Source organism: Trichomonas vaginalis, chromosome IV (genome assembly GCF_026262505.1).
Source record: "Trichomonas vaginalis G3 chromosome IV, whole genome shotgun sequence".
Taxonomy (NCBI): Eukaryota; Parabasalia; order Trichomonadida; family Trichomonadidae; genus Trichomonas; species Trichomonas vaginalis.
In genome coordinates this window covers 19,905,067-19,931,090 of record NC_067206.1, presented here as the reverse complement: position 1 = coordinate 19,931,090, position 26,024 = coordinate 19,905,067, and the positions used below count along the sequence as shown (strand labels likewise).

Genomic DNA, 26,024 nt, shown 5'->3' with positions numbered 1-26,024 from the left:
ATTTCCTATTATCTGACGTCAAGAAGAAGTATAAAGAAACCTTCGGCATAGTTAAAACATTCGATGTACTAAAAGAAGAAATAGAAGCTACAAAACTGTTTAAAGTCATGAACCATCGCAACATATACCATGTAAAACGCTTGTAAATAGTTATGTTAGAAAAGATGTTAGAAAACGTGTTAGATCTAACATGTTAACATAAACATTATTTTTGCTGAATTCAGCACAAAATTCTGAGTAAAATGGCATATGGCATGTGTCAAACCGTTGAGTTTTCACAAAATTCCAAAAATAACGCGAATTTTTTATAAAATTTGACGAAGTGCAAATCTTCACTTCGTGTCATAATGTAAAAATAACGCTAATTTTTTATAAAATTTGACGAAGTGCAAATCTTCACTTCGTGTCATAATGTAAAAATAACGCTAATTTTTTATAAAATTTGACGAAGTGCAAATCTTCACTTCGTGTCATAATGTAAAAATAACGCTAATTTTTTATAAAATTTGACGAAGTGCAAATCTTCACTTCGTGTCATAATGTAAAAATAACGCTAATTTTTTATAAAATTTGACGAAGTATAAATCTTCACTTCGTGTCATAATGTAAAAATAACGCTAATTTTTTATAAAATTTGACGAAGTGCAAATCTTCACTTCGTGTCATAATGTAAAAATAACGCTAATTTTTTATAAAATTTGACGAAGTATAAATCTTCACTTCGTGTCATAATGTAAAAATAACGCTAATTTTTTATAAAATTTGACGAAGTGCAAATCTTCACTTCGTGTCATAATGTAAAAATAACGCTAATTTTTTATAAAATTTGACGAAGTGCAAATCTTCACTTCGTGTCATAATGTAAAAATAACGCTAATTTTTTATAAAATTTGACGAAGTGCAAATCTTCACTTCGTGTCATAATGTAAAAATAACGCTAATTTTTTATAAAATTTGACGAAGTGCAAATCTTCACTTCGTGTCATAATGTAAAAATAACGCTAATTTTTTATAAAATTTGACGAAGTGCAAATCTTCACTTCGTGTCATAATGTAAAAATAACGCTAATTTTTTATAAAATTTGACGAAGTGCAAATCTTCACTTCGTGTCATAATGTAAAAATAACGCTAATTTTTTATAAAATTTGACGAAGTATAAATCTTCACTTCGTGTCATAATGTAAAAATAACGCTAATTTTTTATAAAATTTGACGAAGTATAAATCTTCACTTCGTGTCATAATGTAAAAATAACGCTAATTTTTTATAAAATTTGACGAAGTGCAAATCTTCACTTCGTGTCATAATGTAAAAATAACGCTAATTTTTTATAAAATTTGACGAAGTGCAAATCTTCACTTCGTGTCATAATGTAAAAATAACGCTAATTTTTTATAAAATTTGACGAAGTGCAAATCTTCACTTCGTGTCATAATGTAAAAATAACGCTAATTTTTTATAAAATTTGACGAAGTGCAAATCTTCACTTCGTGTCATAATGTAAAAATAACGCTAATTTTTTATAAAATTTGACGAAGTGCAAATCTTCACTTCGTGTCATAATGTAAAAATAACGCTAATTTTTTATAAAATTTGACGAAGTGCAAATCTTCACTTCGTGTCATAATGTAAAAATAACGCTAATTTTTTATAAAATTTGACGAAGTGCAAATCTTCACTTCGTGTCATAATGTAAAAATAACGCTAATTTTTTATAAAATTTGACGAAGTATAAATCTTCACTTCGTGTCATAATGTAAAAATAACGCTAATTTTTTATAAAATTTGACGAAGTGCAAATCTTCACTTCGTGTCATAATGTAAAAATAACGCTAATTTTTTATAAAATTTGACGAAGTGCAAATCTTCACTTCGTGTCATAATGTAAAAATAACGTTTACCATGTAAAACGCTTATAAAATAACTGAGGTGAAAAATTAGGTGAAAAAACAGGTGAAATCTCACCTCTTCACCTAAACATTATTTTTGATGAAAAATGACCAAATTTCATGAATTTCCTCATATGCTTGCTTCCCTCGGAAAACCGAGAGAAGAGATTCCGTATGAAAATCGTGAAAAATTGCCAAACGGTTTGAGAGGATATTATGTACATAGACTTCTTGTAAATGCTGTAGCAATGTGGGCTTCACATAAAATATATTTTTATTGAAAAATGACCAAATTTCATGAATTTCCTCATATGCTTGCTTCCCTCGGAAAACAGTGAAGAACAGCGAGTAGGTAAAAAACCGCAGTCGCCAAAACTCTATGAAAATCATGAATTTCCTTAAGATAGAAAAAATAAAGTTAGTTATATTTTTATTTATTTTTTTATTTTGTATGTAAAGACAGATATGTCAACAACAGAGAACACAACAACAGTTATAGTCCATGAAGCTATAAATGAAGAATACGAGTACATACAGTTTAACAAACAACTCCGTCTCATTCGTTCGGTCAAAGACGATATGTACCAAATGCAAAGTATTTTGACAGCATGTTTTGCTCCAGATACTAAGAAACCACAAGACTGGTTTAGGAACCAAAGCACACAAGAACTTTTGAGCGAAGCACAGCGAGACATACTTTTTTCTGAAAACAGTGAAGAACAGCGAGTAAGTAAAAAACCGCAGTCGCCAAAACTCTATGAAAATCGTGAAAAATTGCCAAACGGTTTGAGAGGATATTATGTACATAGACTTCTTGTAAATGCTGTTGCAATGTGGGCTTCGCCTCGTTATGCTTGGTATATTTACAGACTTCTTGACGAAATTCATAGACAAGAACGTGAAGAGATGGAAAACAAGCTTGAAGCAAAAGACAAAAGCATTCAGAAAAGAATACCACGTTCGGTACCAAAAGGAAAGGAAAAGAACTATAAGTATATGATTTATACTGAAGAGTTGGAAAATGAAGAAGATAAAGATATGGTTATGTTGCATTTAGTCAGAAGAAACAACAAAAGCTTTTACGACCTTGCTAAGATTTACAAATCTGACAGAAATTGGTTCTATCGCGAAAACTTACCGATTTCAATGACCCCAAATGAAGATGTGAAACAAATAGTTCAAGATACGTTACCTCAAACACACTATGATATGAAAGGTTGTACAATACTTACCTTCAAAGAAGACTTACCGCTACTGAAGGAAAAAATAACAGAGTATTTTGACAACTTCAAACAAGTAGGGTAGATGAACCCATTTATTTTTCAAGCTTGACTTTTTACAATTTGAACTTTGTTTGCGTAGATATGAATTCTGAAAGAAGTATGAGGGTCTTGTATGACTTTGTACTTCTCCCATAGTTCATGTCTGTCAAACTTACCTGCCATGGACTCTTTCATAAGTTCCATGAAATCGTCTTCGGACAATCCGGGGAAAAGTATTATTCAGTAAGTATTCTTTTAACATCCTTACTTAAACTCTTTGCTGTCTGTACACAAATGACAACTGAGATGTTAAAGTGTCTGAGCTTCTTAAGAATTCGACACATATCTTGTTCTCTATTCTTTAACAAAGGATGAGAGGCGAAATCATCTAAGATAAGAAGACATCTATGAGGGTAAGTCTTCCAATCGTAAGATTGCAATTTCTTCGAAATGTATTCTATCTCTTTCTGTTTGTTTCTGAAGTGTTTCTTCTCTAATATTCTCTGCATTTCCTCATTTGGGTCTTTAAACTTCGAATTGACATACTCATTTATAGCATTATACTTCAAAACTCTTCTTTGGTACTTCTTTATCCAATCTAACAACTCAGTATCCTTTATACATACTAACTTAGACTTCTTTATAATATCTTTGAACGAATTGACGGTTTGGTCAAATTGACCAGAAGTACTACAAATAACAACTAACTCATAGAATGGGTTCTTCTCATCTAGTTCTTGTTGTTGTGCAGCCATTTTAAGATAAGTGAAAGTCTTACCAGACCCAGGTGGTGCAATTAGACCTGTTATACCATTCTGAGCAAATAAGAACTTTTCATGTATAGGTTTTATCTGAGCATTTTCTAACTTCCTCTTGTTCTTGTTTAAAACATTCTCAAATTTCTTGTCAATGTCAGCAAACTTTTTTTCTAACATATTTTTAGAAAAATTAAAATTTTTATCTTTTAGAAAATGTCTAGCGAATTCGCTATCTATATTCGAGACAAACTTTTGACAGCAAAACATCTGTCGACCATAAAATCTTACATAGTGTAAACAAGAAAGGTGAATTTGTTCTAAAGTTCTGTTTCTGGGAATATGACAAGAACCATAAAACATTAAGCAGAGCAGTCTTAAAATTTGTCAATGACAGACTTGTTGACAGAGATGACGCCGATTGGAAAGATGAAGTCCAACAAAAGTTCTTAGAATGCAAAGAAGACACATGCGGTGTTCTTGAAGATGAAATCGAAAACAGAATAGATGAGCTATTAAAGGACAAAGAACTTTTACATAGATATGGTTCTGAGAAATTTGACATATCTCCACCAGAGAAGAAGAAGAAAGAAAAGAAAGAGAAAAAAGTAGAAGAGAAGAAAGAACCTGAACCAGTTCCAGAGAAAAATAAATTTGACATGTAAAAATAAAATTTTATTTTTAGAACATTTCTGGGTCAATGTCAATGTTCTCTTCCTCTTTAGGAGCAAACACTGGCTTAGACTCTAAAATCTTTTTACCCAATTTACCTTGAACTTCTACAACTTTAGACTCATAATATTCATAGTCGTCTGTCTTCTTTGGTTCATAAGGTATAACAAGTTTGTATGCTTTGCCTTCTTTAAGGTTTGAGAACCTTCTGTCAAAACTTTCTTTGACTGTTAACAAACCTTCTATGTCTAAGTCTTCAAATTTCGCACCATTTTTAGTCACAATAGCAAACTTAACTGGTTCGATGTTCCAAACTTTGCTGAATGAAGACTTTTCAAAATGGTAGAAGTAAACATTCAAATATGTGAATGGGTCTAGTTCTTCTTTAAGTCCTGACATGTACTTGTTTACTGAGATGAATTTCGTCATCTTTTCTATCGGATAAAAAAATATTTTTTTTATAAAATTTACTCAGAAAAATTTTTCTTTGTATATACACCATTCTGAACATCTAAAAGACTTTTGACATTTGCCAAGAATGTACGTTTAGACGCTGCCATATAACCATATTCTTGACAATATTGTTTATACGAATCGTACAATGACTTTTCATCTAAACACTCAAAGTCGCTTTCTTCTATGAACAGTTCATATACACTCTTGTTTGCTTCTAACAATGTTTGTCTCTCTTCGGTATGTGGAATTTGTCTTGGATTGAACTTAGAAATATCTAATGTCATGAAATATGAGAACAAGTGGTTGTAAAAGTCAGATGTCAAAGTTTCTGCTAAGTCGTCAAAATATTCTGTATCTTGCATATGAGAATCTGACGTTCTGACAACTACATATCTTCTGTCAGAACTTTCTAACTTCATCGGAACAGCATTGTTTGAAACCATAATGAAGTTTGCAACATTTTCACAAACTCTTTGGTCTTTATACTTTCTTTCAACAACTCCAACTTTGTCTGTTATAAGACTCTTCAAAGCATCTGAGTTCAAAACTTTTGTTGTATCTATACTTTGAAGTTCATTGCAAACTATAAGTTTCATATTCTCAATAGAAGAGTTAAATTTACCGCAGATGTTTTCTAAGTTTGTCATATTCGGATTCGAATAACCTTCTAACAGTTTGCACAAGATATCTGTAAAGAATGTGTTCTTACCTGTTCCTTGTTTTCCAATTATAATGAGAGCAGTTTCATTTTTAGCACTTGGATGTTGTAAGATGTTTGCAAACCAACATAAGATATACTCATAAACCTTTTCGTTTCCATTGCATATAATTTCTTTGACATGGTCTAACCAAGCTTCTATAACATTTTCTTTCCATTCTACTTGTTCGTATTTATATCCAGTGAAGATAGAATAGAAGTTTGGAGAAGGTGTATAAAACTTTATACCACGAACTGAAAAATCTTCAAGTTTTGACAATAAGATATCCCAAGCATCTAACATCTTCATGCCAACTTGTACGACTTTTATTTTCTTAAGTTTCTGTCTACATTCTTGTTCTGAAACTATTGTCGCTTTAGGTTTGTTAAAGACTACATCCCATTCTTTCATAACATAACATTCTGGGGCAGAGTCGACATAAATGACTAAACGTTTCAAATTCTCGACTGCTTTGTTATAGTCTCGAAATGGACACATATTTCTGAATGCTTGGAAGTCATAAAAATCTGAAACATCTATTCTGTACATTTTTATAAAAATAAAAAAAATATTATTTTTTTATTCTTGACTTTGTTGTTCCATTTGTTGCATTTGTTTTGTTCTGAGCTATTTGTTGTTGAAGTTGTTCTTGTAATACAATACTTTCACCAGTTGCATCTTCCAATTCGAAACTTTCTGCCGTCATTGACAAATACATAGGACATAAAGTTTTACAGGAACAAAGTTTGCGTCAACTAATGTCAACGTTATACTTGCCAAAGTGTTTGAGTTCACTAAGGTTGAAAATTCTGCATTCGAATGAACAATAGGCAAACCAGCAGAGAAAGTATTGTTTATACGCATAAGTATCTTTTGGTCATAATAGTTTCTGTCGACATTCGAATAACACTTTGAACCTAAGTTTGAAACAATATATAAGATTGTGTGCTTAATGTCAATGGAATAGACATTCCTTGTATGACACCTTTTCCTGTTATAGGAAACTGTTGTAGTAAAAACCAGAAATAAGTTTTGTATTATAGCTCATATCATTAATAGTAAACTCAGTCGGACATCCAAACATAATGAAACCTGCTCTAGTTGCAGCACATGTGACACCCGTACTTAAAGTATTAAATAAGTCAACAAAACCTGTGGTGGTATATCTGAGTAAGTATCTTCAAAGGAGTATTTTTTACCATTCACAACAATAAAGTCTTCTGGTGTCAAAAGAGCAAAACAGGCTTTAGTCGTCATTGTGTTTAAGGTTAGTTTTACAATATCGTCCTTGAGGACTTTGTAAGTTTGTTGTTATAGAATTATATGACTCAGGGTTTTTAGTCGTAATAGTATAAACCATTATGTCTTCTGCCATTTACTTAGCAAATAAACTTTAATGAAATGTTGTGGTCGTCAAATATTTTTTATAACGTCTGGGAAACTATACTTTAAGTTCAACGTTCACCTCCTTTCATAACGTATATCTTGTCAATGACATTATATGAAACACCACAGCAACTAATGTCGGGTTCTATTTCTTTGATGTTTATATTGTCTGCCTCTGTTCAAAAGTTTCAATAGTTCTTTCAAAACTTCATGAGGTGCAATGACATATGAGTTCACTTTTACAGGGTTGTGTTCGACCAAGTTTAACATTATACTTAAAGCTTGACAAATCTTCTCCTGAGTTTGAAGTTTGTCTTTCAGTTGTTGGTAGTCGTTTCGAATATCTGCAACAGAACTTAAGTCTCTGTTAACTTCAGGATATGTTGGTTCTTTTACAGGAACAATTGTTATACCATCTTCGTCTTCGTATGGTTTCCCCACTTCAACATCTCTGTCTTTGACATTGACAACAACACTTTGACTGTTTGTTTGAGTTGGTGAATTTAACTTCACATCTGCCACCGCCATTAAACCTTTTGAAACACTTACGCTTCTATTTTTCGGAAATGACATTTTACTTAGAATAAAAAGATGGACGTATTCGGATATCTTATTGAATTGAATCAGAAACAAAGTTTTATACTCACAAAACAATACAAATACATTGACAGAATAGTTCTTTACACAAACAATGGAAAATGTTATAGAATAGCAGTCTTTGCTGAACCTAAATATTTTCATAAAGCAAAGAAAGTTGGTATAACTGAAATGGTGAAAGTTCTTGAAGCAGACAAAAATATAACTTCAAAACTGACCGATATTACTAAAGGAAAGTTTATAATACAATATTATGTCAAAACTGGCGTACTGTCAATATTTGACGGAGAGAAGTCAGTTCAAGAACAACTTACTGACCTGCTGCCAAAATCTGCTCGATGGAAGCTGTCGTTATGCCAATCTGAGGAGCCCCCAGCAGGTTTCATCGAACGAATCTTCAAAAGAGCATCTTCCGTGAAAAGTGCTATTGGTTTTGTAAACTTCTTTGCTTTCAATTCATCTGGACCGTCTCTGTCACCAGTATATTGTATTTGAACTGTACCAACAGTTGAAATACCACCCATAAAGTCTTCTGAGTCAGCAAATGGAATGCCAAGCCAAAAGTTTGAACGGTCTCCATTTGTATATTGAGTTTTTTGACCTCCTGTATGAGTCCATACTTTCACATATGGCATAATAGAACTTTGCATTTCAGGGTTAATGGTTGTTGTGAAGTTGTTGTTAAAGTTCATAGCATCTAATGTCAAGTTGTATGACCTCATATCCTCAACTGTAGAATATTCTTCTCTTGGATAATATTTGCCATCTATGTTTATATGATATTTAATACCAGGGTTGTAGAAACAAGAATAGTCATTTATAGTTCGTCTGAACAGTACAAACATAGTATCTGCATGTTTCATTGCAGTTGTTAAAGCAATATCTGTTCTTGCACCTGGGTCAGCACTTTGGTTTCCAACTTCACCTGCAAAGTCTTTGACAGATATTTGGTGTATAGGGAACATAAGTGGAACTGCAATATATTTGGCAGCTAAAGCATTTGAAATATCTGGGTCCAACATATAGACTGCAAGTCTGCTTTCTATTCTCTTGCATTCAAACTGTTCGCATGTGAACTTAACTGGGTCCCAAGCAGTTCCAGCAGCATTGAAATAATAGTTTACTTCATTGTTGAAGTTTGAGAAACCAAAGTCTAAGTCAACTTTGTCTTTGCAAAATTCGGCGAATGATGTTTTATTTGTTCCCTTTACGTCTGTAAGAGTGAATGGGTCTTGCGTTGGTGCAATGACTAAGTTATTTTTGCTTGGAGTAAGTTCGATAGAAATTTTTCCTGCCCAGTTTGGCAAGTATCTTAAAAACCTGAAGATGAGGAAAGATGACAAAGGAACTCTAAGTTTCAGTTTTACTTTAGTGGCAGCATTTCCATCTGAACCAGAAAGGTTAACATAAACTCCTGGAACGTTAGGGTCAAGTCTTCTTATTTTCTCAATATTTGCATACTGGTCTGTTTGTTCTCTAGCTTGTGGTTGTACTGAGTTTCTCAAAGCGAACCATTCATAGTTTGCCCATGTTACTGTTTGAACTAAGTCAGAGTTAGAATATATCTTATATCCCATGAAAACTTCTGGAGCATATTGGTATCCGACATAGAAAATTCCATTGCAACCTTTCTTGTCAGACAACTTGGCAGAAGGTTTTATTTCAATGTCTTGTTCCACGTATAAGAATGAGTTGTCAATAGAAATAATATGAAACCTGTCACAAGCAATATCTACTGTTGTTGAAGAACCTTCTCCAAACTCACCTACGTTTCCATAAGAAACAGCAGTTGTATATTCGTAAGTTCCAGGAACTATTTCTGACCTTCTAATGGCATTGTCGCATTCGTTATACCATTCGGAAACATTTCCGTTCATGGCATCCAAAACTGTTGGCGTTATATTCTGAGCGGCGTACATTTCATATGGGTAAAAATATAGAATAGTTGGATTTATGTGTCATAATAGAACCCACTCGTACCAAGCTTTACTTTCTTCCTGACTGAGTTTTTAACTGAATCTTTAACTCTTCTTTTTCCTTCATTGCCACTACTTTCACTAGATGAAGTTACTTCTTCACTACTTTCACTTTGTTCTACTCTTCTCTTCTTCTTTGGTGTCGCTTTTGGTAACTTGCCCTCTGCTTCAAGTTGTTGCATCTTTGCCTCATGTTCACCTAGTATGTTGTAAATTTCCCATGTCCTTTTTGCCTTTGGGCTCTGGTAGCCCATCTCAGGTAACCTATATCCTAGAAAGATTTTGTCATAGTTTGTATTTGAGTCTTCGCGTATTGTTTGCATGACTCTTTCCTGAGTTTCCGGTTCAAGCTCTTCAAACAGAGCTTGTCCATATGGAATAAGCTCGTTTCCAAATATATGTTTTTTGTAGCCATTCTGGTTTTCTTTCCATGTTACCAATAATATCTTTTGTGAATGGGAAAGCTTTTACCCAATGTTTCAGTCTTGCGTCATTTATTTCTGTAGTTGGTTTTATTTTGTCAAGGAACATGTTTTTCAATACTAACATTTCATTTGGTACTGTCCATTTGAGTTTTCTTAAATATTCATCCATTCTCGTTCATTGTCTGCAAAGTAAGTTTTTATGACATTTTGCAAACTTTCGTTTTGCAAGGTCATGTACAATAGGTTCTCTTCCTTCTCTCTCCCTAACTTTCTTTCTAAACTCTTCACCAAATATACCATCTCTATGGTTCTGTGTAGTTCTTTGAGATAAATGTTCTAGAACGTCAGGTGTTATATTTCCCTCGGCCATGTTCATTTCATACTGGTCCAAAATATCTGCATCTTCATATCTTTCAATGGCATTAAAGCCGCGCTGAAAATACCAGCTATATCTGGTTCACCATTCACTTCCATTGCGTCTACAACTTCTTGGAATTGGGGTTGTAAGTTTATGAACCACCTATCCGGATTAGCTTTATGACCCCATTCTCATTGTAGTTCCATAGTCTGCAGAAACAAAAGTAGGTTTGTTTCCATATTGGTTAGGTTCTGAATGAAACTTTAAACAATGTTTCATTTCTATATGTTTTGTTGAAATTTAACCTTTTATTTTCACCGAGTTCAGCCAAAGATTTGAACGTTATATGGTCGTAAGTAAAAAGGATTATTGTATTTGCGTACATTTTCTTTCAGTACTTCCATTCTATGCTGAATATTTTCATCTGATGTTGGTCTTTTGTATGTCGGTGAACATTTTTCGATATTCTTCTACTCTGTCAGCCGAATTTTTCTTAGACTCTTGGAAAGATTCCATATTCACCTCATAGTCTTGTTGAGGGTCAAGATTTTTCGGCTGTTCCAAATCTTCATCTAGTTCTGTGAAGTTAGTTTCCAAAGGAGGAACTTGTTCGTTTCTTCAGGCTCTTCTAGCTGTTGTTGCTGAACTATTTCTTCCATGTCTGGTTGTATCTGAACTTCTTCCTGTTGAGTTTCTTGTACCTCATCTGGTGGCATTTCATATATTCCGAGACCGTTTTTAAAAAGTTCCCTATCTAAGTCATCCGGACTCATAAACCTTTCTTCTTTCGTTCCGTCTCTATTTTTTACGCGTTTCATGAAGAGAGTTGAATTATCATTTAGCTCTGACATCAAATATCTCGGAGTAAATTCATCCATGTCATTTGGATGATATGCTATTAAATCATATCCCTTAGCGAGCTTGTATTTTCCAGGTTTGAAATTATATCCCATTTGATGCTGAACCATAAAGCTAAATAGGTTCGGGTCAGTATTTCCTTCCTTGAACTTTCTAATAGCTTCTTTATATCTGTCACTAAAGTCAAGAGTATCTGGGTAACCATAATCTTCCTTAAGCATTTTTAAGAATTCTTGGTTTCCTTTTTCTCTACTTCTTTTATGTCCTTGCTCTGTTTGTGGTTGTTGTTGTTGTGCAGGGTTTTGAACTGTTGGTTTTGGTTGTTGTTGTTGTGCTGGATTTTGAACTGTTGGTTGTTGTGTTGGTTTTGGTGCATGCCTGTGTCTGTGTCCATGTGACGATGTAAATGTTTTAGGTAGTCCTGGTGCAGGTGCTTCTCTTGGAGGGTTTGGTGGTATATAAGTTCCACCAGCTGGCACATATGTTCCATCTGCAGCATAATGTCCTACCTGACTTTTCGTTTTTAAGAAAGCATTTACTAGGTCTGTTTTGGTCTGTTGTAACTCTTTTTCTTGACTTTCCACAACAGTTGCTCTAACGGCGTCATAGGCACTTTGAACTGCCTGTCTCGTTGCTGCATCTGTTATTTTCGTCATATTTTGTGCTACTTCTCTTAACTCTTTGTCGAAACCTTCAGACTTCAGTTTCTTTCCAGATGAGAAGTCGTTCACTAGTTTCACCTTACTATGAAGAGCTTCGAAGGCATTCTTAAAGTCAGCATTCATTAAAGCTTCATTTGAACTGTCTTCATCCGCTTGTATTTTTGTCCTTATTGACCCTATAAGTTGGGCTGCTTTAGCGTTGGCTTGGGCATCTAACCAGTCATTATTAGCTTTTATATATTCTGCGCTTTTCATTGCCTTTTGCATGGCTGCGTCGTTATTTTTACTTTCTTGTGCTAAGTTTTCATACTGTACGGTTTGGTTTTGCAACTGTAAAAGTTTTTCTGCCTTTACATTTGCTTCAACTTCTTTTTTATACTCATCGCTATCCATATATGTCTTCAGGGCTTTTTGTTTTATTTCTTCATCTTTCAGTACTTTATATTGAGTAGTATGGTTTTTCAAATTTATAACATCTTGTTCCATTTTTGCTACTTCTGCTGCTTTTTCTGACACTTTTTTCGCATATTCCTCTGTACTTAGTTCTTTCAGTTGTTCTTCTTTCTTCTTTTTCTCTACGTTTAACTCATTTAGTTTTCTTTGTGTGTCTGTCATATTCTAGTTCTTTTCGTTTTCACTTATTTGTTTCTGTATGTCTATGTTTGACTTTTTGACATCTGTTATTTGATTTTTGAGTGAACTCAAATTCATTTGACTTTGAGGGTTATAAGCTGTTCCGTCTGCAGCTCCACCATAGCCTGCCATTTTCGCTAAAAGTGCCGCTCTTAAACCTCCACTCTGTGCACCAATAACTCGGTTTAAAAGCATAGGGTTGCTTGACATTTGTTGCAACATAGTGGGGTCATTCATCATTTGTTGTTGCAACTGTTGTTGTGGTGTCAGTTTTACTATTGGATGTTTCAATGCTCTCTTCCTCTTACGTATATTCTTACGTAGCTTACGTGGCATTTTAAGTGAAGTTAAAAAGCGGTTTTTGACAGATGTTTATATGACACTATTTGTTCAGCACAAAAAACTACTCGGTCAAAGTGTTGTCAGTTTTGTAAAATAACCGTCCTATCTCATTCTATAAGGAGAAAAGGCTTCTCAAAGTATACTTCCTTGGAACGCCTGTAACTTTTCCTGTAGCGACGATAGACCCTTACTTGTCCGGACAAAGTTATACTATTTTGAGTGCTCTACAAAAAAGTCAACGGCTGGCTCGTCCTCAGAAATTTTTTATGGGCTAGAGGGCGCAACGCGCCTGGAAGCCCTCCGAATAAAAACTTCATTTATACTAAACATCTTCAGGGCTAGAGGGCGCAACGCGCCTGGAAGCCCTCCGAATATAAACTTCATTTATACTAAACATCTTCAGGGCTAGAGGGCGCAACGCGCCTGGAAGCCCTCCGAATATAAACTTCATTTATACTAAACATCTTCAGGGCTAGAGGGCGCAACGCGCCTGGAAGCCCCACTACCTTTTTTTTAATCTTTGGTCTTTTATTGTTCTCTCGCATGTTGCTTCTGAAGGTGAAGCGGAGATAACACGAAGGGCGATATCTGCAAAGATTGATACATTGCCATCTCTATGAGAGATTTCTTCCCAACCGTATTCTTGACGTTCTTGAATCATATCATCAGAGAAGATATCATTATCACTATTAATATACGTGTTAAATAGTGTAATAATATCTGTTATTGTTTGACCCGGAATACGAAATTGTTCCAAAATACTTTTGAGATACTGCCTAGCTGCAACAAAATGGTTAACCGGCTGATTTGAACTAGATGTTACATCTGCGAGATCAAGCATAGGAGGGTCAATTGTAGCAGTTACCTGACGAATTGATCCCTCCTCAACCATATCAAGAGAAACTTCAGTCGAACCTTCTTCAAAGATAGAGTCCATATAGATAGATTGAATGTCTTCTACTGGATTAACGAAAGTTACGTTTGTAATATCAAATGAATTAATTGCCGGAGATTCGTTGATCTGCGCTCCGTGGACGAATTTTTGGTTGAAATAATACCTACCTTTCGGTGTAAAAGCGAAGGCTAAGCACCAAAGACCTCCAAAGTCCGATCCAAGGGTATAGTTCAACAACGATCTTGAAAGGATTCCAGCAAAAGGATTGTTGTTGCTGCTGGAAAGGTATTGGAGTGCTTCAATACCCTTGCAAAGCCATACGTAGCAATCAGATATCTTGGTTTTATCTGATTCGAACGTGGAAATAAGCTTCTTGAGAATTGCCAAGCAGTCTCTTAAGAACTTGATGTTTTCAATATCAATACGCGTATATCTTGAAATTTTGTCTTGATACTTGATAATAAACATACAAATATTATAATCATAGATCCACCTGGTGGATACATGCTTTGGACAGAGAGCTCCGATGTCTTCAACATGGATTCTACAAAGAGCTGATATTTCGTGGATATGTTTCACAATTGCTCCTAATGCTACGTCTTTTGTTGTCATATATTGATAACAATTATGAATCCTGTGGCATAAACACGGGATAAACAAGATTTTGAATAACCTTGGGTCATTTGAGTTGTAGAACGATTGATTCCATCCTTTCTGAAAACATTTCAATTGCGCTTTATTGCCATCGCAAACTACACTGCTGATCTTAACATCTCTAATGAAGATTCTGTTAAATCCTTGAGTAAGCGAGTGGATATAATCTTCAGATGTTCCACCATTCATTTGGATTGACTCAACAGGATAGGGCCGCTTGCTTTGCAGAGGATTTGTGAGGGAGAAGTCCAGATTGTGAAACTGCTGAGTCTTCCCCTCATCAATGGCAACACAGGTACAGGCAAGCTTAGCAAACTCATCAACTTTTGCAACATGGATTGAATTTGCAATTTGTATCATTGTTTGCCTTAGTTTGTCAGTTGAAATAGGCTGGTATATTTGAGAAGCTAGTTTATCAACATTGATGTTAACATTGTGTAACTGTGGGAACTTCAATATCATCGAGTCTGCAGTATACATTATAATGGTTTTAACTAGCTTTGTAAACTCTGGGCTTGAGAAGGTATTCAGAGCCAAGTTAAATCTTCCAGTAAATGTAGCAAGCTGTTCATAGATATCCCCTAACGATATAGGTGTAAGCCCTGTTGCTGGGACGTTTTGATAGTATTGATCGATTGTTTGTTGTGATGCTACTTCTCCTGGTGTGCATATGTGCCGTTTGTTTTGGATCCATTTTTTGAAATGATCCTCACGCATTTCTTCCATTGCACAGTGGCATATAGTTCCGTCAGGACGCTTTACTAGTTCATTGCATTTAACATAATATTTTCCGTACTTGTCGCCTGGTTTTTTATATCTAAGATACTGATGCTTAGTACCGACCTCAATGTCTTTATAGTACGTCGGTACTGCATCAATCATTGTTGAAATAATGAAGTGATTACTTAAGCATTTTTATTCTCAATTTGTTTTGAATAAATTCAATTTTTTAATGCATAATTTTTAAAAATTCTCTAATATACCTTAGATATAGATACATTTATTATCAATTCAAAAATTTCAATATAGTTTTGGATGGGTAGCCCATCCCATATATTCAAAATTTCAATGATTTTGGGTTGGGATTCCCAGACCAAAATAATTTCTAATTATAATTCGTAAAAATATATGTATATCTCATTATTACATCATTTAATATATTTTTAGTTAAATAGTCACTATTTTCACAATTTTTATTATTAATTACTGAACTAAACAGGTTTCAAATAGAAAGAGTATAAACGATAAGTGTTTTTCTACATGTGTTTCGATAAGAATTATAATAATTGATGGTTTTTACAGCCAAATTTATTTTATTATTTAAATTTCAATGAAAAAAGATAAGAATTTTTTAATAAAAATTTTTATTAAGAATTTTTTTTGTAAAATTGACACTGGGACGACGATAGGGCTGGGATCTTATCCACCCGTTCATTTGGGAAAATTGCAGATCTATAAATACGAAGGCTGCCCAGCAGGCTTTAAATTTATTAAAAATTTCGACAATTACATTTTTAAATCTGCAAACTTAACTCATATTCACTCAGGACCACCACCACAACATAAAAATACACCTACAAGTGGTACTTACCGTGCTTGGATTAAAAAATTTCTCATGAATCACGGAAGTCCACTTAATGCAACACAAGAAGTCAACAAAACGCTTGAAATACCTAAAGATCATACTTGTATTCACATGACTATGAAACAAACTGCAATCAATCAATTGAAATATTATTTACAACAAAAAGATCTTATGAGATCTTTACCAGACATATCTTTAAATCAAATTCAATCTTTACAAAACTATGTTAATCAATGGGAAGATCAACATGATGACCTTATTTATTTTGACATTCAAGGTGAAGATACTGATTTTCCAGACAAATTGGTTTTTATTTACTCTGATAATGATATAACCTCTCAAATTCATGAAAAACCACCAATTTATCACTTAGACTCTACGTTTAAATTAATTATTCATGGATTTCCTTTTTATGTATTAGCTACCAAATTTGCTAATACTCATTCTATCCCTTTGTGTTATTTTATAATATATCCAGATAATAGTGAAAATATTTCTTTTTGCTTAAGTAAATATTTTGAAACAACTCACATAGAACCTGAATTTATCATGTCTGACTGTGCACTAAACATTTTCAACGGGATTAGGAATTCATTTCCGGAGTGCAATATCTTTTGGTGCGCGCTACATGTAATACGCGCACTTAAAAAGAATCTCTCAAAGATAAATGATGAAGAGATTAGATCAGAAGTCGAAAAATTTATGAACATTTTATGTTATTATCGTGATTGCACAGAAGAAGATGCTGCAAAAATGTATAAAGAGCACATTATTGATAAAATTCAAGATCAATTGGAATTTAATCAATACTTTACACGTCAGTGGAACATTCATAAACAACAGTGGATAGCCGCTGCCAGACCAAATGAATTAACCGTTGTGAATAACGTTTCTGAATCTTTATTTAAAAAGATAAAATATCACGATTTTGGCTGCGTTAAAAATCAAAGAATTGATGTTTTTGTCAAAAATCTTTTAGAAGAAGTTGCACCCAATTACTTTTATCGTATTAAAAACGATTTACTTCAAACAGGTTTTATTCCTTCAATTAGAATTCGCGAGCCTCGATTGACAGATTATAAAACAAAATTGAAAAGAGAAGTTCAATCACGTTTATACCAAGTATTAAATTTTGTTCAGAATCAAGAAGCCAATTTGAATCCATTAAGATTTTTATTGGAAAATGCTGAAGAAAAACTTTCTCAAATAAATGAGAAGATACAAAATTCAATTACATATTTAAGATCGTTTGAAATTCCAAATGAATTGTTAGATACGTATATGTTAGAAATTAATGAATTTTGTTATAATTCTCCAGGTTATATTTTAGAACATTTCGAAGAATTTTTGGAGGATTTCAAAGAAAAGAATAATTTAATAGACTAAAAAATTAATTATTTTTATTTATTGTGAATTTTAAATTGTCACTTTTTAAGTGTTACTCCCTATTGAAAGTGTCACTTTTTGGGTGTCACTTTTTCGGAAATTCTTATATACTCCAGAAAGTTTCGAATTGGAAGATGCAACTGGTGAAAGTATTGTATTACAAGAACAACTTCAACAACAAATAGCTCAAGAACAACAAATGCAACAAATGGAACAACAAAGTCAAGAATAAAAAAATAATATTTTTTTTATTTTTATAAAAATGTACAGAATAGATGTTTCAGATTTTTATGACTTCCAAGCATTCAGAAATATGTGTCCATTTAGAGACTATAACAAAGCAGTCGAGAATTTGAAACGTTTAGTCATTTATGTTGACTCTGCCCCAGAATGTTATGTCATGAAAGAATGGGATGTTGTCTTTAACAAACCAAGAGCAATAATAGTTTCAGAACAAGAATGTAGACAGAAACTTAAGAAAATAAAAGTCGTACAAGTTGGCATGAAGATGTTAGATGCTTGGGATATCTTATTGTCAAAGTTAGAAGATTTTTCAGTTCGAGGTATAAAGTTCTATACACCTTCTCCAAACTTCTATTCTATCTTCACTGGATATAAATACGAACAAGTAGAATGGAAAGAAAATGTTATAGAAGCTTGGTTAGACCATGTCAAAGAAATTATATGCAATGGAAATGAAAGAGTCTATGAGTATATCTTATGTTGGTTTGCAAACATCTTACAACATCCAAGTGCTAAAAATGAAACTGCTCTCATTATAATTGGAAAACAAGGAACAGGTAAGAATACTTTCTTTACAGATATTTTGTGCAAACTGTTAGAAGGTTATTCGAATCCGAATATGACAAACTTAGAAAACATCTGTGGCAAGTTTAACTCCTCAATAGAGAATATGAAACTTATAGTTTGCAATGAACTTCAAAGTATAGATACAACAAAAGTTTTGAACTCAGATGCTTTGAAGAGTCTTATAACAGACAAAGTTGGAGTTGTTGAAAGAAAGTATAAAGACCAAAGAGTTTGTGAAAATGTTGCAAACTTCATTATGGTTTCAAACAATGCTGTTCCGATGAAGTTAGAAAGTTCTGACAGAAGATATGTAGTTGTCAGAACGTCAGATTCTCATATGCAAGATACAGAATATTTTGACGACTTAGCAGAAACTTTGACATCTGACTTTTACAACCACTTGTTCTCATATTTCATGACATTAGATATTTCTAAGTTCAATCCAAGACAAATTCCACATACCGAAGAGAGACAAACATTGTTAGAAGCAAACAAGAGTGTATATGAACTGTTCATAGAAGAAAGCGACTTTGAGTGTTTAGATGAAAAGTCTTTATATGATGAATATAAACAATATTGTCAAGAGTATGGTTATATGGCAGCTTCTAAACGTACATTCTTGGCAAATGTCAAAAGTCTTTTAGATGTTCAGAATGGTGTATATACAAAGAAAAATTTTTCTGAGTAAATTTAAAAAAAATTTTATCCGATAGAAAAGATGACGAAATTCATCTCAGTAAACAAGTACATGTCAGGACTTAAAGAAGAACTAGACCCATTCACATATTTGAATGTTTACTTCTACCATTTTGAAAAGTCTTCATTCAGCAAAGTTTGGAACATCGAACCAGTTAAGTTTGCTATTGTGACTAAAAATGGTGCGAAATTTGAAGACTTAGACATAGAAGGTTTGTTAACAGTCAAAGAAAGTTTTGACAGAAGGTTCTCAAACCTTAAAGAAGGCAAAGCATACAAACTTGTTATACCTTATGAACCAAAGAAGACAGACGACTATGAATATTATGAGTCTAAAGTTGTAGAAGTTCAAGGTAAATTGGGTAAAAAGATTTTAGAGTCTAAGCCAGTGTTTGCTCCTAAAGAGGAAGAGAACATTGACATTGACCCAGAAATGTTCTAAAAATAAAATTTTATTTTTACATGTCAAATTTATTTTTCTCTGGAACTGGTTCAGGTTCTTTCTTCTCTTCTACTTTTTTCTCTTTCTTTTCTTTCTTCTTCTTCTCTGGTGGAGATATGTCAAATTTCTCAGAACCATATCTATGTAAAAGTTCTTTGTCCTTTAATAGCTCATCTATTCTGTTTTCGATTTCATCTTCAAGAACACCGCATGTGTCTTCTTTGCATTCTAAGAACTTTTGTTGGACTTCATCTTTCCAATCGGCGTCATCTCTGTCAACAAGTCTGTCATTGACAAATTTTAAGACTGCTCTGCTTAATGTTTTATGGTTCTTGTCATATTCCCAGAAACAGAACTTTAGAACAAATTCACCTTTCTTGTTTACACTATGTAAGATTTTATGGTCGACAGATGTTTTGCTGTCAAAAAGTTTGTCTCGAATATAGATAGCGAATTCGCTAGACATTTTCTAAAAGATAAAAATTTTAATTTTTCTAAAAATATGTTAGAAAAAAGTTTGCTGACATTGACAAGAAATTTGAGAATGTTTTAAACAAGAACAAGAGGAAGTTAGAAAATGCTCAGATAAAACCTATACATGAAAAGTTCTTATTTGCTCAGAATGGTATAACAGGTCTAATTGCACCACCTGGGTCGGGTAAGACTTTCACTTATCTTAAAATGGCTGCACAACAACAAGAACTAGATGAGAAGAACCCATTCTATGAGTTAGTAGTCATTTGTTCGACTTCTGGTCAATTTGACCAAACCGTCAATTCGTTCAAAGATATTATAAAGAAGTCTAAGTTAGTATGTATAAAAGACTCTGAGTTGTTGGATTGGATAAAGAAGTACTAAAGAAGAGTTTTGAAGTATAATGCTATAAATGAGTATATAAATTCTAAGTTTAAAGAACCTAATGAGGAAATGCAGAGAATATTAGACAAACACCACTTCAGAAACAAACAGAAAGAGATAGAATACATTTCGAAGAAATTGCAATCTTACGATTGGAAGACTTACCCTCATAGATGTCTTCTTATCTTAGATGACTTTGCTTCTCATCCTTTGTTAAAGAACAGAGAACAAGATATGTGTCGAATTCTTAAGAAGCTCAGACACTTTAACATTGCAGTCGTAATATGTGTACAGACAGCAAAGAGTTTAAGTAAGGATGTTAAAAGAATACTTACTGACATAATACTTTCCCCGGATTGTCCGAAGACGATTTCATGGAACTTATGAAAGAGTCCATGGCAGGTAAGTTTGACAGACATGAACTATGGGAGAAGTACAAAGTCATAGAAGACCCTCATACTTCTTTCAGAATTCATATCTACGCAAACAAAGTTCAAATTGTAAAAAGTCAAGCTTGAAAAATCTAAGTGTTTAGTCTTAGTAAGATGGTAGCTTCTTAAAGCAAATACCATTGCTGAGTTTTATGTACGTGAAGAGAAGTACAATGAATTCAATTACGAGTACAATTGCAATGACAACTAAGGCAACTATTTTTGTCTTTTGCCAGCAAGGGTACTTCTTCTCTTCCAATGGTTCGGCAGAACTATACTCACTCATGAGAAATGCCAAAACGGTTTAATAGAAAAAGTGTCATTTTTTTCATGTCCGAAGACTCGAAGGTGCAACACTTCCAAAATACCGACGAACTCAGAAGAGCAGCATGGCAGTATGTTCTTGACAACTTCTTTGAGTTCTCCAGGTACACCTTGGAAAATGCTGAAGAACTCCGACACAGAGAATTTGGAGAAATTGCACTCCAATACTACCTTGACAAACAAAGGGTAAATTAAGACTAAAAACTTAACGTTTAAAAAGTGACATTTTTATGAGCTCCGAGTCACCGAGAAAACTTGGTCAGATGTTAGCAGGTTACTTCCCTGAGGAGGATGGAAGCGTTACATACATAAGGTTCAAAAACAACGAACCTGGAATTGCGTACCAAATTCGCAATTACATGACCATGGAAGAGTATGAAAGATTTCTACAAGAGAAACCAGCTCTAAACAACCCAGAAAAGAAAGAGTAAAAAGTTTTAATAAGTCTTGTTCCTTCCAATTCCAAATGCACCTCTGGCTATTGTTCCCACTGCGGGTAAAAATCTAGATGCAACTCCTGCTAATGCGCCAAATAAACCCATTTCTTATAGGGTAAAAAATGACGAATCCGAACAAGGACCCCTATGTTTCTAAAGCGACAAAGAAAGCACTCATGATAAAAATCTTTAGTTCAACACCAAATGCTTGGTTTATGGATATCTTGGAAAACATTCCGAGGTATAGAGAAGATGGGCCACCATACTGGTTAATATTTGTTGGTCAAAACACAAGATACTGTGAAGCCATACCATTACAGTCCAAAGCTATTTTAGATATCTTAGCAGCTTTGACAATATTCGTTGACAAATACCATCCAACAAAACTGACATCTGACTGTGAAAGTTCTTTCAAATCAGATGATATTAAAAACTATCTGCGTTCAAAAATGTAAACCAATATTTCATTGTCGACCAAAACCATTCTGCTCTTGGTGTCATTGACGGTTGTATAAAAATGTTAAGAGACTTAAACCAACCACAAGGTGGTGAAGCAAATGAAATGTCATATGACGACAAATATAGACACTCTCCATGGCAAAGATGAGACAAGTTTTAAATTTACAATAACCGTAAACAAAAGGTTTGGAAACCACTCCCCGAAGAAATGAAAAACAACCCTGACTTAGAGAAAGACTATATATTTAATAATTTAGTCAAAAGAGACAAACAAGAAAGAATGCCGGGCTTCAAACTTCAGAAAGGTGACAAAGTAAAAATAGAAATACCTAAACGCGACCCATATGAAAATGGGAACCCGACAGGTACTCACATTCGTGTTCGTAAAAATAGAAGAAAGTATACAAGAGAATATTATGAAGTTTTAGGCAAACATGGCAAAATGTGCACACTGCAATAGCAGAAGATAAAACTACTATTGCCAGACGCTCGTTTCAAACTTGTCAAAGTTCAAGGTGGTATACTTTCAAAGACAGTTCCTAACAAATATAAGACAACTCCTGACGAATATGCTAAAGAAGTTGAAAATGACGACTAAGCAATTCTATACCATGCGTAAACTGTCATGTAAGGTGGCATGTATTCTTTACTTTGTCCCGTTGTTTGCGTATATCCTGAAACGAAATGTGTATGGTTTCCTTCTCCCTGCGTGTCATCCCAGTAACAATTTATAGCAAACACGTCGGTCTTTAACATCATATCCTTTACCTTTCATTCCTGACCAATCCCAATATCTATGCTTATGCCAACCTGCTTGAGATGTCCTTAAATCTATGTAATGACTGTGTGCAGGTAAATTTTCACCTGAAATCGTTTTACTTCCACTGTTTCCTTTGAAGAGTTTGCACAATAACAAAAACCTGTCGAATATTTGTTCCCATGCACCAACACCAAACATTACTTGAGGACCTCTTGCATCCATAGATGTATAAATAGAATACTGGGTTCATTAATCAACATATGGATATTATAGGATTTGTCTCTTTTGAACTTAAAATATAGTGCAACTATTTCAGGTTTCTTCTGGTTTGTGTCAGAATATTTTTTATAATATATCTTATGTTTTCAGGGTAGGTAAAATCTTGACTATAATATTTATTTCTGTCATCTGTATAATATACTATTCTCGTTTTTTCTTTGATTGCATTATATCTTTATATCTATAATAATCTAAATATAATGTTAGCTTTTGTTCATCTACATGTGGTGTTCTGTCGTCATCTCCATAGTCATAATAATATGGTGCTGGAGCTGGGTCAGGCAATGTCATATCTGCCATTTCATAAACTCTTAAATATTTCTTTTGTTCGTCTCCATATAAGTTTAAGTAGCAGTTGTTGTCTAATGGAACTTTAACTTGTGTACCATTATTCTTTTTATAGCTTACATACATTTCATTGTTATTTTTCGGAATGAGTTTACACCGTGTACCATTTTCTAAGGACTGTACCAACTGCCATCTAAAATATTTATTTTCTTCATTGACAGAAAAGTCACCAACAATAGTTTCAATATTTTTTGTTCCTATCAAACTTTGGTATATTTCATTGACATATGTTTTATCTGCTTTATTTTCAAGGCTAACGTTTAAGTCTGTTATTTCAGAAGATGTATGTGTATGTCCAACGGCACTTTTCCTGTTTAAGGTTTCTTGTAAGTTTGTAATATTTGCAATGGTATGTGTATGTCCAACGGCACTTTTCCTGTTTAAGGTTTCTTGTAAGTTTGTAATATTTGCAATGGTATGTGTATGTCCAACGGCACTTTTCCTGTTTAAGGTTTCTTGTAAGTTTGTAATATTTGCAATGGTATGTGTATGTCCAACGGCACTTTTCCTGTTTAAGGTTTCTTGTAAGTTTGTAATATTTGCAATGGTATGTGTATGTCCAACGGCACTTTTCCTGTTTAAGGTTTCTTGTAAGTTTGTAATATTTGCAATGGTATGTGTATGTCCAACGGCACTTTTCCTGTTTAAGGTTTCTTGTAAGTTTGTAATATTTGCAATGGTATGTGTATGTCCAACGGCACTTTTCCTGTTTAAGGTTTCTTGTAAGTTTGTAATATCAGATATAGAATGTGTATGAGTCTTATCTGCTTTTGTCTCTAATGTTTCCTTAAGACTTGGTATTTGGTTAATATAATGTATATGAGTCTTTTTAGAATATTCGTTTTCAGCTCTTGTCACTTCACTTGACATTTTATTGTCAACATATGTTTTGTCTGCTAGTTCAGGATGAATATGTTCTTTTGTTGCATAAGCATTGTTAGCTCTTTCTTCTTCTTTTGCTATTGCATCGTCTACATATTCTTTGTCAGCTTTGTTGTCAACATCTGCTTTCAAAAGAAGTTCATTTATAGGTTTCTCGTTTAAAGTTCCTTTTGTTGGATTTATACAAACAGTATGGTTCTTATTGTCTTGAAACAGAAACTCATCTGTCATTGGGTTTAATGTCAGTTTTAAGTTTCCTTCTTTCAATGACTCAGATATTTTAGCATAGTTTGAAAAGTTTGTTGTGTTCTTATTTAGAGCTTGCATAATGAGTTGTCGGTTGTGTTGTATTTCTCTCATAGACGCTGTTTCATTTGACATTTTTATTCTAGATAAAATATGCTTTCAATAGAAAAAGAAAATTCTAGAGTTGCTACAACTAAACCATTAGATGAACTTTTTACCAATGTAGGTCAAAAGTTTGAGACAGATACCGTAAAGCATGAAGGCTATCGTTTTGACTACCCATTAAGATGGTTAAGAGACCCATCCGTCACAAAAGCTATTGCTTTCGTAGAATGAAGTTCATTTCAGAAGCCATACATGGTTTCCCATTTACGGTCGGTTTTGAAGTTCGATACTATAACAAAGAAAAACGTATGTATGAGAAATTTGAACAAGGAAAACTTTTACAAGTTAATTTGCTTATAAACTTAGAAACAACTCTTCAAGCTTTTCAAGAAAAAATAAACGATATCTATATCGAATATGCAAACCAGTTTAACATTGACGAAGGAGAATACCATCTCGATATTATTTATGACAGGAAAAATGCAACTGTTAAAATCAATAAAATAGAAGACCTTGGAGAAAACGTTTATATTTCTACAAAATATAACAACTTGGCATGGTATAGATTTATGAGGATGTTAAATCAGCCTGCAGCATATCCAGTACACCCGGACTATTATGAAGTCGAAAAACCTAATGGAACATATGAAAATATTTTCGACCCAGATGCTATTATTGTTCATGCTTCATTTTCTGGTGCGCAAAACTCTTTCTTATGTCTGATGAATGACTTTTACGAAAAACCTACAAAGTTATATGAACCGCCGAGTGGAAGTATTTCAGACTTTCAAGTATGGTTTACTACAGATGGAAGAAAAAGAATAATTCCATTATACCATGCGTTTTACTTAGAACTTAGTTTCATATACAACTACTATCGAACGATAAAAATATAACTTTTTAATATACCGGTTGTGGTTGCCAACTTGACTGTGGTGCAGGTTCAGGCTGTTGTATTACAGGAGCTTGTTCTTCTGGTTCAGGGTCTTTAGGTATAATACCAACAAACTGACCTACTCTTTTACCAATATTTTTGACACCATTCCATACTCCTCTTCCGACAGATTTTATTCCATTCCATATACCTCTTCCAACATTTCGAAAGAAGTTTCCTATCTTACTGAAGAAAACCATTTTACTATATGTAAAAATCTAATGTCCGCCTAGTCTCTTACGTTTCCTGTTGAGTTCCATAGCATTCTTTAACTGGAGCTCATACATTCTGTTTCTCCTCTGGTAGAAAACATATTCTGGGTCAACTCCTGTGTTCGCGTCATCTGCATAAAGTTGTTTATATCCCACTTCAGGGTTTGTATAAAACTCTTTCCATCTCATATTTGCATACCATGGTGGCAAACCTAACGCAGCGTCATTTGACATGGCAGTTTGCATTTGTACATCTGTTGGCACTTGACCATAGTTTGCCATTGCAGTTTGTATTCTAACTTCATTTGGAA

General features: G+C 33.7%; 16 protein-coding genes and 2 pseudogenes across 18 annotated transcripts, besides 5 other annotated features; 7 read left to right on the top strand and 11 right to left on the bottom strand.

Moving 5' to 3' along the window:
* Nucleotides 1-13,506: part of a mobile genetic element that runs on past the window's edge.
* Nucleotides 2,356-3,195, top strand: TVAGG3_0131680 (KilA, N-terminal/APSES-type HTH, DNA-binding family; the record flags this gene model as incomplete). Its single annotated transcript, XM_051223950.1, has 1 exon — nt 2,356-3,195. The coding sequence occupies one exon, from the start codon at nt 2,356-2,358 to the stop codon at nt 3,193-3,195; it is 840 nt and encodes a 279-aa protein (XP_051108936.1).
* On the bottom strand, nt 3,495-4,087 carry TVAGG3_0131670 (protein of unknown function, DUF4106 family; the record flags this gene model as incomplete). Its single annotated transcript, XM_051223949.1, has 1 exon — nt 3,495-4,087. A coding segment is annotated over one exon (593 nt), but the record flags the coding sequence as incomplete, so codon positions are not given.
* Nucleotides 4,306-4,572, top strand: TVAGG3_0131660 (uncharacterized protein; the record flags this gene model as incomplete). Its single annotated transcript, XM_051223948.1, has 1 exon — nt 4,306-4,572. A coding segment is annotated over one exon (267 nt), but the record flags the coding sequence as incomplete, so codon positions are not given.
* Nucleotides 4,589-5,008, bottom strand: TVAGG3_0131650 (protein of unknown function, DUF4108 family; the record flags this gene model as incomplete). Its single annotated transcript, XM_051223947.1, has 1 exon — nt 4,589-5,008. The coding sequence occupies one exon, from the start codon at nt 5,006-5,008 to the stop codon at nt 4,589-4,591; it is 420 nt and encodes a 139-aa protein (XP_051108933.1).
* TVAGG3_0131640 (uncharacterized protein) lies at nt 8,971-9,635 on the bottom strand (the record flags this gene model as incomplete). Its single annotated transcript, XM_051223946.1, has 1 exon — nt 8,971-9,635. A coding segment is annotated over one exon (665 nt), but the record flags the coding sequence as incomplete, so codon positions are not given.
* On the bottom strand, nt 9,668-10,286 carry TVAGG3_0131630 (annotated as a pseudogene). Its single transcript has one exon. A coding segment is annotated over exon 1 (619 nt).
* On the bottom strand, nt 11,082-12,118 carry TVAGG3_0131620 (protein of unknown function, DUF4106 family; the record flags this gene model as incomplete). The annotated part of the gene is made up of 1 exon (XM_051223945.1): nt 11,082-12,118. A coding segment is annotated over one exon (1,037 nt), but the record flags the coding sequence as incomplete, so codon positions are not given.
* Nucleotides 12,650-12,964, bottom strand: TVAGG3_0131610 (protein of unknown function, DUF4106 family; the record flags this gene model as incomplete). Its single annotated transcript, XM_051223944.1, has 1 exon — nt 12,650-12,964. A coding segment is annotated over one exon (315 nt), but the record flags the coding sequence as incomplete, so codon positions are not given.
* Nucleotides 13,407-13,506: a terminal%2Cinverted (terminal inverted repeat of Maverick-3 transposon ID:TVAGG3_0131600).
* A 23-nt stretch (nt 13,507-13,529) lies between these two features.
* Nucleotides 13,530-14,333, bottom strand: TVAGG3_0131590 (uncharacterized protein; the record flags this gene model as incomplete). Its single annotated transcript, XM_051223943.1, has 1 exon — nt 13,530-14,333. A coding segment is annotated over one exon (804 nt), but the record flags the coding sequence as incomplete, so codon positions are not given.
* A 400-nt stretch (nt 14,334-14,733) lies between these two features.
* TVAGG3_0131580 (uncharacterized protein) lies at nt 14,734-15,401 on the bottom strand (the record flags this gene model as incomplete). The annotated part of the gene is made up of 1 exon (XM_051223942.1): nt 14,734-15,401. A coding segment is annotated over one exon (668 nt), but the record flags the coding sequence as incomplete, so codon positions are not given.
* Nucleotides 15,402-15,976: 575 nt separating this feature from the next.
* Nucleotides 15,977-17,603: a mobile genetic element.
* TVAGG3_0131570 (zinc ion binding protein family) lies at nt 16,858-17,490 on the top strand (the record flags this gene model as incomplete). Its single annotated transcript, XM_001293970.1, has 1 exon — nt 16,858-17,490. The coding sequence occupies one exon, from the start codon at nt 16,858-16,860 to the stop codon at nt 17,488-17,490; it is 633 nt and encodes a 210-aa protein (XP_001293971.1).
* Nucleotides 17,574-17,603: a terminal%2Cinverted (terminal inverted repeat of MuDR-2_TvMULE3 transposon ID:TVAGG3_0131560).
* A 152-nt stretch (nt 17,604-17,755) lies between these two features.
* Nucleotides 17,756-22,944: a mobile genetic element.
* TVAGG3_0131550 (protein of unknown function, DUF4108 family) lies at nt 19,019-19,438 on the top strand (the record flags this gene model as incomplete). The annotated part of the gene is made up of 1 exon (XM_001320461.1): nt 19,019-19,438. The coding sequence occupies one exon, from the start codon at nt 19,019-19,021 to the stop codon at nt 19,436-19,438; it is 420 nt and encodes a 139-aa protein (XP_001320496.1).
* TVAGG3_0131540 (uncharacterized protein) lies at nt 19,455-19,904 on the bottom strand (the record flags this gene model as incomplete). Its single annotated transcript, XM_001320462.1, has 1 exon — nt 19,455-19,904. One exon carries the CDS (start codon nt 19,902-19,904, stop codon nt 19,455-19,457), a length of 450 nt encoding a protein of 149 aa, XP_001320497.1.
* Nucleotides 20,366-20,683, top strand: TVAGG3_0131530 (protein of unknown function, DUF4106 family; the record flags this gene model as incomplete). Its single annotated transcript, XM_001320463.1, has 1 exon — nt 20,366-20,683. One exon carries the CDS (start codon nt 20,366-20,368, stop codon nt 20,681-20,683), a length of 318 nt encoding a protein of 105 aa, XP_001320498.1.
* On the top strand, nt 21,282-21,482 carry TVAGG3_0131520 (uncharacterized protein; the record flags this gene model as incomplete). Its single annotated transcript, XM_051223941.1, has 1 exon — nt 21,282-21,482. The coding sequence occupies one exon, from the start codon at nt 21,282-21,284 to the stop codon at nt 21,480-21,482; it is 201 nt and encodes a 66-aa protein (XP_051108927.1).
* A 1,723-nt stretch (nt 22,945-24,667) lies between the features above and the next one.
* TVAGG3_0131500 lies at nt 24,668-25,463 on the top strand (annotated as a pseudogene). The gene has a single exon. A coding segment is annotated over exon 1 (796 nt).
* A 4-nt stretch (nt 25,464-25,467) lies between these two features.
* On the bottom strand, nt 25,468-25,701 carry TVAGG3_0131490 (serine threonine-protein phosphatase family; the record flags this gene model as incomplete). Its single annotated transcript, XM_001320465.1, has 1 exon — nt 25,468-25,701. The coding sequence occupies one exon, from the start codon at nt 25,699-25,701 to the stop codon at nt 25,468-25,470; it is 234 nt and encodes a 77-aa protein (XP_001320500.1).
* An 18-nt stretch (nt 25,702-25,719) lies between these two features.
* On the bottom strand, nt 25,720-25,995 carry TVAGG3_0131480 (uncharacterized protein; the record flags this gene model as incomplete). Its single annotated transcript, XM_001320466.2, has 1 exon — nt 25,720-25,995. The coding sequence occupies one exon, from the start codon at nt 25,993-25,995 to the stop codon at nt 25,720-25,722; it is 276 nt and encodes a 91-aa protein (XP_001320501.2).
* Between the last annotated feature and the right edge of the window lie 29 nt (nt 25,996-26,024).